This window comes from Anopheles coluzzii, chromosome 2 (assembly GCF_943734685.1).
Source record: "Anopheles coluzzii chromosome 2, AcolN3, whole genome shotgun sequence".
NCBI classification, from domain to species: Eukaryota; Metazoa; Arthropoda; class Insecta; order Diptera; family Culicidae; genus Anopheles; species Anopheles coluzzii.
Genome location: NC_064670.1, coordinates 67,557,459 through 67,572,246, shown reverse-complemented (window position 1 = coordinate 67,572,246; position 14,788 = coordinate 67,557,459). Strand labels below are relative to the sequence as shown.

Genomic DNA, 14,788 nt, shown 5'->3' with positions numbered 1-14,788 from the left:
ACATTTTTGGTCCTTCGAACCGGATCCGTGATTTAGTGAGTGTAAATTCGTTCATTCCGCATCAAGAGTGAACAACGGTTTTTACGGCTTCAAGAGTGCAAGTCATTACGTGACATTCCCGCCATCGCATTTCGCCCCGCATCAAGGGCAACGGTCGTTTTCGCGCCATCATTCGAATTTCGCGCCATCGTGTTTGTGTGTGATATCTGAGTTCCGGAAAATGGAAAAAATGGAAAAGAAAATCAAGCCAGAGCAGCTGAAGAAGAGGATCGCCGTGTAAAATATAAAGTCGCTGGAACGGTTCCAGCCAGAATACTCTACCGATGATGCCAAGCAGATTCCAGAGGCGTTAGAGGATTTGGAGAAGCATAAAGAAGGGTTCTTCGCCGCGGTTTCCAAACTGGAAGAGCTCGACGACAGTGACACAATGATCGAAGCTTGCATCATGGAAAGGATCGACATCGAGGAACGCTGCCGCAAGCTGAAATCTTTTCTTCGAGAGCATCAACCGAAGGAAGAAGGTTCCCTTAACGAGACGACAGGTTTGGCATCATCTACGCTTGCGTTTGGTCGACCTCACGCGCCAAACCTACGCCTGCCAAAAATTGAGCTGCCAACGTTCGATGGAGACCACACAAAATGGCTTTCGTTCCGTGATCGGTTCATAGCCATGATCGACGCATCTGCTGAGCTACCGTCTATCGCCAAACTGCAATACTTGCTTTCTTCGCTCAAGGGGGATGCAGCCTTACCCTTCGAACACACACCTCTAACGGCAGACAATTATTCAGTGACGTGGGCAGCACTTTTAAAACGGTACGATAATTCTCGTCTGCTAATACGTGAGTATTATCGTAAATTGCACTATCTTCCCGGAGTGCAATCGGTGTGCGTGGACAAGCTAACCCACTTGGTGGATGAGTTCACCCGTTTCGTCAACGGACTGGTGAAGCTCAAGGAACCGGTTGATTCATGGGACACACCACTATCGAACATGCTGCTTATGAAACTGGATCGTGAAACGCTATTGGCTTGGGAAAAACACTCCGTACACTTCACCAAGGATGCATACAAAGATGTAATTGCGTTCGTGCAAGATCGAATCCAGATCCTCAAATCGACCAACAATTTTGTGAGTGAGCAGAGCGCTAGTGGAACTAAGGTGGCCGGCATTCATCGTCACGCAGTGCAACGGAGGTTCGTCGCAAATGCAGCTGCATCGTGCCCTACTCCTGCTGTTTCATCTGGTTCGATTCAGCAGCCCAAGTGTCCATTAGAGTGCGCAGAAGCTCACCCATTACGCAGCTGTCCAGTTTTTATCGGCAAGGAGGTTCAGCACCGCCGGGACGTCGTCTCATCGAAGCGGTTGTGCTGGAACTGTCTAAGCAGCACACATCAAGTCAGAGCGTGCAAATCTGACTATTCGTGTCGTACGTGTCGTGAACGCCATCACGCTCTCCTGCATCACACGCCACCTAGAACGGTCACAATGGCAGCACATTCCGACGACGACAAAGTGTTTTTGGAAACAGCAAACGTCCAGGTCAAGGACGATTACGGCAATCTCTTCGAGGCAAGGGCCTTACTCGACTCCGGTTCCATGTCGAATTTCATATCCGATGAATTCGCTCGAAAATTGTTGACCAGTCGCAACAAGGTTAACGTCGCTGTATCGGGCATTGGAAATGCAGTACAGCAAGTGAAGGGTTCGATCGTCGCAACGGTGCAGTCGAAAACTCAATCCTTTGCTACGGAGATGGCTTTTCTGGTGTTGGAAACGCCATCAGCTCACATTCCCACTTCACCTACGGACATCTCATCGTGGAAAATGCCGGACGTGGCATTAGCTGACACCAACTTTAATTTGCCTGGGCATATCGACATCGTCATCGGAGGCGATGCTTTCTGGGAGCTTCACACCGGTCGCAAGCGCTCTATTGGCAGAGGCAAACCGTGGCTGGTGAAGACGCACTTCGGCTGGGTGGTATCCGGCAACACACAGCACTCATCAACTGGCCCGCGGGTGTGCCATCTCGCAACACACGACATCCCCTTGGAGGAAATTATGCAGCGCTTTTGGGAAAGCGAAACCATAGCCGAGGATCCTGTGCTATCGGTCGAAGAGGATGCCTGCGAAAAACACTACTCATCGACAACCGTTCGCAATTCAGCGGGAAGGTATGTTGTTAGTTTCCCTTTTAATCCTAATCCAAATGTCGTTTTAGGGGAATCTAAAGCAACAGCCGATCGTAGACTCCGTTGTATGGAACGCCGTTTGATGAATAATCCTACAATGAGAGACGAATATGTAAAATTCATGCAGCAATACGAACATTTGGGTCACATGAAGAGGCTTACTGGTCCGGTAGACGATTCGACTCAACATTATTACCTTCCTCATCATGCCGTGGTAAAAGAGTCGAGCACAACAACGAAGGTTCGGGTTGTTTTTGACGCGTCGTGCAAGACGTCCAGTGGCTATTCGTTGAATGACAAGCTGTTGGTCGGTCCAGTCGTTCAGGACGATCTTTTCTCCATCATTCTTCGGTTCCGTTTGCATGCCATCGCCCTGACTGCTGACGTGGAGAAAATGTACCGTCAGATTCTACATCACCCTGACGATAGAAACCTGCTACGTATCCGATACAGAGAGAGCCCTACAGACGAAATATCCACCTTCGAGCTACAAACAGTCACGTACGGTACAGCATCTGCTCCATTTTTGGCAACTAGAACTCTACGGCAGGTTGCTATCGATAACAGCGACACATACCCACAAGCTATAAACGCTGCGTTAAATGATTTTTATGTGGATGATTTGTTAACGGGATCAAACGACATTAACGAAGCCATCGAAATGCGCACACAAATTTCACAAATGTTGGAATCTGCAGGATTCTCGCTAAAAAAATGGGCATCGAATCGGTCAGAAGCACTAGTAAACATTCCTGCCGAAGACATAGCAATCAGTGGCAAGAATCAAACCATGTATCCACACTTGGAATCGTTTGGGAACCAACAGCAGACACGTTTCGGTTCCGTATTGATATGCCTCCTATCACAACAATAATTACCAAAAGGCTAGTTTTATCCGATATTGCTAAAGTTTTCGACCCTCTCGGCTTGCTTGGTCCTACGATCATCATTGCGAAAATGTTTATGCAACAACTATGGGCGCTAAAGAAGGATGGAAAGTCATTTGACTGGGATAGCGAGCTACCATCGCCCCTACAACGTTTATGGTTAAAATTTCATTCAACCTTGGAATCACTCCGTGATATACGCATTCCACGTTATATTTCCCAATGCACAGCTACAAACGTGCAAATACATATATTCGCAGACGCTTCACAATTAGCATATGGTGCTTGTTGCTATATTCGTGCTGAAAGCATAAAGGGAGTCAGTGTTCGATTGCTAACAGCCAAATCAAAGGTGGTAGCTTTATCTAATTCACATTCGATCGCTCGATTGGAATTGTGTGCAGCACGATTGGCAACAGTCCTTCATCAGAAGGTGCAACAATCACTAAAAATTTCTGCTACTACTATCTGCTGGACGGACTCTATGACGGTACTACACTGGCTAAACTCTGCCCCCAATCGATGGAAACCATTCGTAGCGAACAGGGTCGCTAAAATACAACAGACACCTAACATACAGTGCTGGAAACATGTTCCTGGCATCGATAATCCAGCTGACGATATTTCGCGCGGTCTGACGCCGGAAAAACTATTAGTATGTGAGCGCTGGTGGCACGGGCCACATTGGTTATCGCGAGGCATGGAAGAATGGCCACAAGATCCACCATCACTAAATGAGTCAGGGAACGCGGAAGAGGAGAGGTTGGCATCACGGATTGCAACAACATCAACAATCTGCGAGTTTCGCAACGGATTGTTTTCACGGTATTCGGTTTACCACAAGTTTCAACGGGTTGTTGCATATTGCCTGCGCTTCATTCATAACATAAAACACCGCCAGCAAACTAAACCAAATGCTAAATCCGTTCCACTACTCACGGTCGATGAGCTCACACAGGCAGAACTGAAATTGTGCTATTTGTCACAATTAGACTCGTTTTCCGAAGAAAGACATTGTCTACAAAAAAGCAAAGAGATCCCCAAACAGTCTAAACTGAAATGGCTATCACCGTTCATCGATAGTCAGGGTATCCTACGCATTGGTGGCCGGCTAAGCAACGCACAGCTGGCAGATTCAACTAAGCATCCCATTAGATTATCTGCAAAGCATCCATTATCAGCACTACTGGCAGTTTCACTGCATCTAAAGAAGTTACACACCGGGCCTCAAATGCTTCTTACAACGCTACGCCAACGATTTTGGCTCATAGGAGGTCGCAATTTGTGCAAATCGGTCTACCACAGTTGTCACTCTTGTTTTAAAGCTAAACCTACCTTCGTCAAACAAAGCATCGCTGATCTACCAACGTCCAGAGTCACTCCAACGAGTCCTTTTTCTGTATGCGGTGTAGACTATTGTGGACCAATATACCTAAAGGCAACCATACGCAACAAGAGTCCAATCAAAGCATATATTGCGATATCTGTATGCCTTTCTACAAGAGCCGTTCATATTGAACTCGTAGCCGATCTCACCACCACATCATTTTTAAATGCACTACGCCGTTTAGTTGCACGTCGCGGACAAATTAGTGAGCTACACTCAGATAATGCCACTACATTTAAGGGAGCATCGCACGAGCTGAACCGCATTTACAAAATGCTCAAATGCGATGAGAACGATCGTAGTACTATTTTCAATTGGTGCGCGACGAACGAAATCCAATGGAAATTTATCCCTCCACGGGCACCACACTTCGGAGGTTTATGGGAGGCAGCGGTGAAGGCAGCTAAAAAACACATAATAAGAACCATAGGAACGAAAAGCATAACACAGGAGAATATGCTTACCCTGCTGGCACAAGTGGAACAGTGTTTGAATTCTCGACCATTAACTCCTTTATCAGATGAGCCTTCTGATTTAGAACCGTTGACGCCGAGACACTTTCTCATCGGCTCTAATATGCAAGCGGTACCAGACGTCGATCACACCGGAACACCAAACAATCGGTTGAAGGAGTACCAGTTGGTGCAGAAACACATGCAAAACATTTGGGCTAGATGGTATCCGGAGTATCTGCAACAACTGCAAGCGCGAGCCAAACATTGCAACGGGCAATCGGTGTCACTGCAAGAAAACCAGCTTGTGATCATCAAGGAAGACAACATGCATCCTACCTCGTGGCCGATGGGTCGCATCGTTGCAGTTCACCCAGGCAAGGACGGAGTCGTTCGCGTGGTTACACTGCGCACAGCTGCCGGAAAACAAATCGTACGCGCAGCTAATCGTTTGGCAATTCTACCAAACCCCGACGTACTCAGCAATTTGGAGAAGAAAGGAGACACTGGCACTGAGTAACGTAAACTGCCTTGAACTACACTACATTGTTTTTTGCACACACCACACTTTATTCCGCACTTGTTTACATTTGACACTTGTCAGTGATAGCAGGACAGAATCCGTACATACACACATACACACTCACGTACATACAGAACGGAAGCTATAGCTATTCTATATTCTATAGAATCAACGCGTTCGCTTTACGCTTGGTTAGCAGTTTGTTTATAATTTTCATTTTTCAATTAGTCTTGAATTTTAAAGAAGTTCCTTCTTTGGTGGCCGGTAATGTTGGATTTTGGGTTAATATTAATATTTCAAATATGAATTCAAATAGGAAAACACGCAGGAATTACAAGGAACTAAACCATAGGATATAGATAAAACTACTTGACTAATTAGGACTGCATGAAATGAACTGCTCGAACTACACGAATGAACTTTGTAATGAATTATGTAATGAACTATGGGACAAACGAATATACAGTTGCAAACAGACCGGCGATTAATGTGCACTCTTTTCATTCTCATCAAATTTACGCAAGTTAATATCACAGTCCAGTACATTAGTGAATATATTTCACATTTTTGGTCCTTCGAACCGGATCCGTGATTTAGTGAGTGTAAATTCGTTCATTCCGCATCAAGAGTGAACAACGGTTTTTACGGCTTCAAGAGTGCAAGTCATTACGTGACATTCCCGCCATCGCATCTCGCCCCGCATCAAGGGCAACGGTCGTTTTCGCGCCATCATTCGAATTTCGCGCCATCGTGTTTGTGTGTGATATCTGAGTTCCGGAAAATGGAAAAAATGGAAAAGAAAATCAAGCCAGAGCAGCTGAAGAAGAGGATCGCCGTGTAAAATATAAAGTCGCTGGAACGGTTCCAGCCAGAATACTCTACCGATGATGCCAAGCAGATTCCAGAGGCGTTAGAGGATTTGGAGAAGCATAAAGAAGGGTTCTTCGCCGCGGTTTCCAAACTGGAAGAGCTCGACGACAGTGACACAATGATCGAAGCTTGCATCATGGAAAGGATCGACATCGAGGAACGCTGCCGCAAGCTGAAATCTTTTCTTCGAGAGCATCAACCGAAGGAAGAAGGTTCCCTTAACGAGACGACAGGTTTGGCATCATCTACGCTTGCGTTTGGTCGACCTCACGCGCCAAACCTACGCCTGCCAAAAATTGAGCTGCCAACGTTCGATGGAGACCACACAAAATGGCTTTCGTTCCGTGATCGGTTCATAGCCATGATCGACGCATCTGCTGAGCTACCGTCTATCGCCAAACTGCAATACTTGCTTTCTTCGCTCAAGGGGGATGCAGCCTTACCCTTCGAACACACACCTCTAACGGCAGACAATTATTCAGTGACGTGGGCAGCACTTTTAAAACGGTACGATAATTCTCGTCTGCTAATACGTGAGTATTATCGTAAATTGCACTATCTTCCCGGAGTGCAATCGGTGTGCGTGGACAAGCTAACCCACTTGGTGGATGAGTTCACCCGTTTCGTCAACGGACTGGTGAAGCTCAAGGAACCGGTTGATTCATGGGACACACCACTATCGAACATGCTGCTTATGAAACTGGATCGTGAAACGCTATTGGCTTGGGAAAAACACTCCGTACACTTCACCAAGGATGCATACAAAGATGTAATTGCGTTCGTGCAAGATCGAATCCAGATCCTCAAATCGACCAACAATTTTGTGAGTGAGCAGAGCGCTAGTGGAACTAAGGTGGCCGGCATTCATCGTCACGCAGTGCAACGGAGGTTCGTCGCAAATGCAGCTGCATCGTGCCCTACTCCTGCTGTTTCATCTGGTTCGATTCAGCAGCCCAAGTGTCCATTAGAGTGCGCAGAAGCTCACCCATTACGCAGCTGTCCAGTTTTTATCGGCAAGGAGGTTCAGCACCGCCGGGACGTCGTCTCATCGAAGCGGTTGTGCTGGAACTGTCTAAGCAGCACACATCAAGTCAGAGCGTGCAAATCTGACTATTCGTGTCGTACGTGTCGTGAACGCCATCACGCTCTCCTGCATCACACGCCACCTAGAACGGTCACAATGGCAGCACATTCCGACGACGACAAAGTGTTTTTGGAAACAGCAAACGTCCAGGTCAAGGACGATTACGGCAATCTCTTCGAGGCAAGGGCCTTACTCGACTCCGGTTCCATGTCGAATTTCATATCCGATGAATTCGCTCGAAAATTGTTGACCAGTCGCAACAAGGTTAACGTCGCTGTATCGGGCATTGGAAATGCAGTACAGCAAGTGAAGGGTTCGATCGTCGCAACGGTGCAGTCGAAAACTCAATCCTTTGCTACGGAGATGGCTTTTCTGGTGTTGGAAACGCTATCAGCTCACATTCCCACTTCACCTACGGACATCTCATCGTGGAAAATGCCGGACGTGGCATTAGCTGACACCAACTTTAATTTGCCTGGGCATATCGACATCGTCATCGGAGGCGATGCTTTCTGGGAGCTTCACACCGGTCGCAAGCGCTCTATTGGCAGAGGCAAACCGTGGCTGGTGAAGACGCACTTCGGCTGGGTGGTATCCGGCAACACACAGCACTCATCAACTGGCCCGCGGGTGTGCCATCTCGCAACACACGACATCCCCTTGGAGGAAATTATGCAGCGCTTTTGGGAAAGCGAAACCATAGCCGAGGATCCTGTGCTATCGGTCGAAGAGGATGCCTGCGAAAAACACTACTCATCGACAACCGTTCGCAATTCAGCGGGAAGGTATGTTGTTAGTTTCCCTTTTAATCCTAATCCAAATGTCGTTTTAGGGGAATCTAAAGCAACAGCCGATCGTAGACTCCGTTGTATGGAACGCCGTTTGATGAATAATCCTACAATGAGAGACGAATATGTAAAATTCATGCAGCAATACGAACATTTGGGTCACATGAAGAGGCTTACTGGTCCGGTAGACGATTCGACTCAACATTATTACCTTCCTCATCATGCCGTGGTAAAAGAGTCGAGCACAACAACGAAGGTTCGGGTTGTTTTTGACGCGTCGTGCAAGACGTCCAGTGGCTATTCGTTGAATGACAAGCTGTTGGTCGGTCCAGTCGTTCAGGACGATCTTTTCTCCATCATTCTTCGGTTCCGTTTGCATGCCATCGCCCTGACTGCTGACGTGGAGAAAATGTACCGTCAGATTCTACATCACCCTGACGATAGAAACCTGCTACGTATCCGATACAGAGAGAGCCCTACAGACGAAATATCCACCTTCGAGCTACAAACAGTCACGTACGGTACAGCATCTGCTCCATTTTTGGCAACTAGAACTCTACGGCAGGTTGCTATCGATAACAGCGACACATACCCACAAGCTATAAACGCTGCGTTAAATGATTTTTATGTGGATGATTTGTTAACGGGATCAAACGACATTAACGAAGCCATCGAAATGCGCACACAAATTTCACAAATGTTGGAATCTGCAGGATTCTCGCTAAAAAAATGGGCATCGAATCGGTCAGAAGCACTAGTAAACATTCCTGCCGAAGACATAGCAATCCAACCAACGCATAAGTGGCAAGAATCAAACCATGTATCCACACTTGGAATCGTTTGGGAACCAACAGCAGACACGTTTCGGTTCCGTATTGATATGCCTCCTATCACAACAATAATTACCAAAAGGCTAGTTTTATCCGATATTGCTAAAGTTTTCGACCCTCTCGGCTTGCTTGGTCCTACGATCATCATTGCGAAAATGTTTATGCAACAACTATGGGCGCTAAAGAAGGATGGAAAGTCATTTGACTGGGATAGCGAGCTACCATCGCCCCTACAACGTGAATGGTTAAAATTTCATTCAACCTTGGAATCACTCCGTGATATACGCATTCCACGTTATATTTCCCAATGCACAGCTACAAACGTGCAAATACATATATTCGCAGACGCTTCACAATTAGCATATGGTGCTTGTTGCTATATTCGTGCTGAAAGCATAAAGGGAGTCAGTGTTCGATTGCTAACAGCCAAATCAAAGGTGGTAGCTTTATCTAATTCACATTCGATCGCTCGATTGGAATTGTGTGCAGCACGATTGGCAACAGTCCTTCATCAGAAGGTGCAACAATCACTAAAAATTTCTGCTACTACTATCTGCTGGACGGACTCTATGACGGTACTACACTGGCTAAACTCTGCCCCCAATCGATGGAAACCATTCGTAGCGAACAGGGTCGCTAAAATACAACAGACACCTAACATACAGTGCTGGAAACATGTTCCTGGCATCGATAATCCAGCTGACGATATTTCGCGCGGTCTGACGCCGGAAAAACTATTAGTATGTGAGCGCTGGTGGCACGGGCCACATTGGTTATCGCGAGGCATGGAAGAATGGCCACAAGATCCACCATCACTAAATGAGTCAGGGAACGCGGAAGAGGAGAGGTTGGCATCACGGATTGCAACAACATCAACAATCTGCGAGTTTCGCAACGGATTGTTTTCACGGTATTCGGTTTACCACAAGTTTCAACGGGTTGTTGCATATTGCCTGCGCTTCATTCATAACATAAAACACCGCCAGCAAACTAAACCAAATGCTAAATCCGTTCCACTACTCACGGTCGATGAGCTCACACAGGCAGAACTGAAATTGTGCTATTTGTCACAATTAGACTCGTTTTCCGAAGAAAGACATTGTCTACAAAAAAGCAAAGAGATCCCCAAACAGTCTAAACTGAAATGGCTATCACCGTTCATCGATAGTCAGGGTATCCTACGCATTGGTGGCCGGCTAAGCAACGCACAGCTGGCAGATTCAACTAAGCATCCCATTATATTATCTGCAAAGCATCCATTATCAGCACTACTGGCAGTTTCACTGCATCTAAAGAAGTTACACACCGGGCCTCAAATGCTTCTTACAACGCTACGCCAACGATTTTGGCTCATAGGAGGTCGCAATTTGTGCAAATCGGTCTACCACAGTTGTCACTCTTGTTTTAAAGCTAAACCTACCTTCGTCAAACAAAGCATCGCTGATCTACCAACGTCCAGAGTCACTCCAACGAGGCCTTTTTCTGTATGCGGTGTAGACTATTGTGGACCAATATACCTAAAGGCAACCATACGCAACAAGAGTCCAATCAAAGCATATATTGCGATATCTGTATGCCTTTCTACAAGAGCCGTTCATATTGAACTCGTAGCCGATCTCACCACCACATCATTTTTAAATGCACTACGCCGTTTAGTTGCACGTCGCGGACAAATTAGTGAGCTACACTCAGATAATGCCACTACATTTAAGGGAGCATCGCACGAGCTGAACCGCATTTACAAAATGCTCAAATGCGATGAGAACGATCGTAGTACTATTTTCAATTGGTGCGCGACGAACGAAATCCAATGGAAATTTATCCCTCCACGGGCACCACACTTCGGAGGTTTATGGGAGGCAGCGGTGAAGGCAGCTAAAAAACACATAATAAGAACCATAGGAACGAAAAGCATAACACAGGAGAATATGCTTACCCTGCTGGCACAAGTGGAACAGTGTTTGAATTCTCGACCATTAACTCCTTTATCAGATGAGCCTTCTGATTTAGAACCGTTGACGCCGGGACACTTTCTCATCGGCTCTAATATGCAAGCGGTACCAGACGTCGATCACACCGGAACACCAAACAATCGGTTGAAAGAGTACCAGTTGGCGCAGAAACACATGCAAAACATTTGGGCTAGATGGTATCCGGAGTATCTGCAACAACTGCAAGCGCGAGCCAAACATTGCAACGGGCAATCGGTGTCACTGCAAGAAAACCAGCTTGTGATCATCAAGGAAGACAACATGCATCCTACCTCGTGGCCGATGGGTCGCATCGTTGCAGTTCACCCAGGCAAGGACGGAGTCGTTCGCGTGGTTACACTGCGCACAGCTGCCGGAAAACAAATCGTACGCGCAGCTAATCGTTTGGCAATTCTACCAAACCCCGACGTACTCAGCAATTTGGAGAAGAAAGGAGACACTGGCACTGAGTAACGTAAACTGCCTTGAACTACACTACATTGTTTTTTGCACACACCACACTTTATTCCGCACTTGTTTACGTTTGACACTTGTCAGTGATAGCAGGACAGAATCCGTACATACACACATACACACTCACGTACATACAGAACGGAAGCTATAGCTATTCTATATTCTATAGAATCAACGCGTTCGCTTTACGCTTGGTTAGCAGTTTGTTTATAATTTTCATTTTTCAATTAGTCTTGAATTTTAAAGAAGTTCCTTCTTTGGTGGCCGGTAATGTTGGATTTTGGGTTAATATTAATATTTCAAATATGAATTCAAATAGGAAAACACGCAGGAATTACAAGGAACTAAACCATAGGATATAGATAAAACTACTTGACTAATTAGGACTGCATGAAATGAACTGCTCGAACTACACGAATGAACTTTGTAATGAATTATGTAATGAACTATGGGACAAACGAATATACAGTTGCAAACAGACCGGCGATTAATGTGCACTCTTTTCATTCTCATCAAATTTACGCAAGTTAATATCACAGTCCAGTACATTAGTGAATATATTTCACAGCCTGAAAAAGCAGTTCACCTCAAAGAACCTTTCGCGACGGACGAAGCTGGGACTATATAGTACCTATATAGTACCAGTACTCACATACGCCTCTGAGACATGGACACTGTCCAAATCTGACGAAACCCTCTTAGCCGCGTTCGAGAGGAAGATGCTCAGAAGGATACTTGGCCCCGTATGTGTGGAAGGACAATGGAGGAGCCGATATAATGACGAGCTATACGAGATGTACGGCGACCTCACTGTCGTACAGTGTATTAAGCTCGCCAGGCTCCGGTGGGCTGGCCATGTTATACGCATGGAAACGGACGACCCAGCCCGTAAAGTCTTTTTAGGCCGTCCACAAGAACAGAGGAGGCGTGGTAGGCCCAAATTGAGGTGGCAAGATGGCGTGGAGGCGTCCGCCATTAAGGCCGGGATAACGGACTGGCAGACGAAGGCGCGAGACCGTGAGCGGTTTGTACATTGTACATGTTACATATATATATATATATATATATATATATATATATATATATATATATATATATATATATATATATATATATATATATACATGCGCTACGCGCTATGATACAGGTGCTGAGTAAGAAAACGGTCGCAAGCGACCCATCGATGTTACTCCACGAGGGGAGACAGGTTCCAACGGGAACTCCACTGGAAGCAGGTTCCCACGACCAGGTGTGGTGTCGTATGTTCAGACGGACCGAGGCAACATGATCATCATAAACGTGGACGACAACGTGACCGGCAAACCTGGCAGCACCGAAAACACCAGCCTAGCTAAATACCACCGAATCCAGAAGTTAGCTTTAGTCTTAGTTTAGCAGTTCGCAAATAAAGATCCCCAGTAATATTTTTTAAAACTTACTCCGGGCTATCGTGAACACAATTGGCGCAGTCGGTTAGGCCCAATTCACGTTCAGTGACAAGTGTTCAAGGGCGTGAATTTCATTATTTCATAAAGTGTAAGAACAAGTGCACGAACGGTTGGTTTCAACTATTTAGAATTGGAAGAGAACATTCGAACAAAAGCTAGCGGCAAGACTCCCCAGCCAGCGTTACTGGGTAAACTAATCAACGCAGGACAATCGCTGACCCAACCCGTGGACAACGAGTGACCAAAGAAGAAAAGGAAGGACAATCGCTGACCCAATCCGTGGACAACGAGCGACCAAGGAAGAAAAGGAAGGACAAAGCAAAGGACAGGTAACGGAAAACCCTAATTTCCCGACACGTGGATAAAAAAGGTGAGTTACATCTTAAAGCATAAGTTCCCCCACTCTTATAATAAAAAGGCGGTAGGCAACAAACAATTTTTATCATTGAATGCCAAAATATACCCCTTTCCCAAAAGTTCGTTCTTTGAAATTCACTAGGGACAAGAAAATACCAGTGAAAATGGAACAAAATATACACGCGTTGATTGAATCTATGCGCTTGTTAGAGGAACGCGTTAACACACTCCAAGCGGAAAATGATAGTTTACAACGCTTCCAACAACAACAACAGCCAACGACCTCGAGTCGCAGTGCTGACTATTTTCGTATCCCGGATCCAATTAGGGTCATTCCCGGATTCGACGGAAACAAAAAACAGTTAATCGGTTGGTTAACCACAGTTAAAAAAACACTAGACCTCTTCAGAAACAATGCGGCACCAGAAATATTCAGTGTCTACGAACAGACCGTAATTAATAAGATAGAGGGCAAAGCACGTGACACTATAGTGCCGATTATGTGACTCAACTGCTTGAGAAAAAGTATCAAAAATGCTCATTTTCTATTATGATTTGTGTTAGAGAACTCGATTTGTCTCTGGTTTGATATATGGAACTGAACGAAGGTCATTTGCATTACCTGACTCAAACGGAGACTGTTTTTTGTCAAACAGCTTTCTTCTTCTTCTTGGCCTGCTCAATGAGCACGTCTCGTAGACATGGCCAGGTCGCCAATTCGTTTCCAGGAAACTCGGTCCTGGGCTGCAGTCCTCCAACCACGGTTGCATCCGATCTCCGACAGGTGCGACTCTACCTGATCCAGCCAGCGAGCTCGCTGTGCTCCTCTACGCCTCGTGCCGAACGGGTCGCTGACGAGCACCTTCCTGGTGGGGCATGAGTCCGGCATCCTCATCACGTGCCCCAGCCAGCGTATCCTTCCGGCTTTGATGACCGTCAGGATGTCTGCACCGCCAAACAGCTCAGCTAGCTCGTGGTTCATCCTCCTTCTCCACACGCCGTGCTCGCACACACCGCCAAAGATAGTCCTTAGCACCCGCCGTTCGAAAATGGCGAGTGCATTGGCGTCCTCCGTCAGTAAAGTCCAGGACTCGTACCCGTAGAGGACCACCGGACGTATCAGTGTGCGATATATCGCGCATTTCGTATATTGTTGGAGTCTTCTGGATCGCAGGAGTTTGTGGAGCCCGTAGTAGGCACGATTTCCTTGAACAATGCGCCTTCGGATTTCGCTGCTTACGTTGTTGTCCGAAGTTACGATCGTGCCAAGGTAGCAGAACTCCTCTACCACCTCGAGATCGTCGCCGTCAACTGATACTCTGCTTCCGAGTCGGGCTCTATCACGGTCAGAGCCCCCGGCAAGCAGGTACTTTGTCTTCGTCGCATTGATCCTCAATCCAATCCTAGCGGCTTCGCGTTTCAGTCGGGTGTACGCCTCACACACCGCCGCAGATGTTCGCCCGATGATGTCGATGTCATCCGCGAAGCCAAGGAATTGGAGAGTTCGGGTGAAAATCGTGCC

At 46.5% G+C, this 14,788-nt stretch overlaps 2 protein-coding genes across 2 annotated transcripts; both read left to right on the top strand.

Annotated features, from left to right (window-relative positions):
• The first annotated feature begins 267 nt into the window (after positions 1-267).
• LOC125906670 (uncharacterized) lies at positions 268-4,873 on the top strand. The gene has a single exon (XM_049606507.1). It carries the CDS (start codon positions 428-430, stop codon positions 3,068-3,070), a length of 2,643 nt encoding a protein of 880 aa, XP_049462464.1. The 5' UTR covers positions 268-427; the 3' UTR covers positions 3,071-4,873.
• Positions 4,874-6,306: 1,433 nt separating this feature from the next.
• On the top strand, positions 6,307-11,461 carry LOC120961252 (uncharacterized). The gene has a single exon (XM_049611033.1). The coding sequence runs from the start codon at positions 6,434-6,436 to the stop codon at positions 11,459-11,461; it is 5,028 nt and encodes a 1,675-aa protein (XP_049466990.1). The 5' UTR covers positions 6,307-6,433.
• Positions 11,462-14,788: the final 3,327 nt, after the last annotated feature.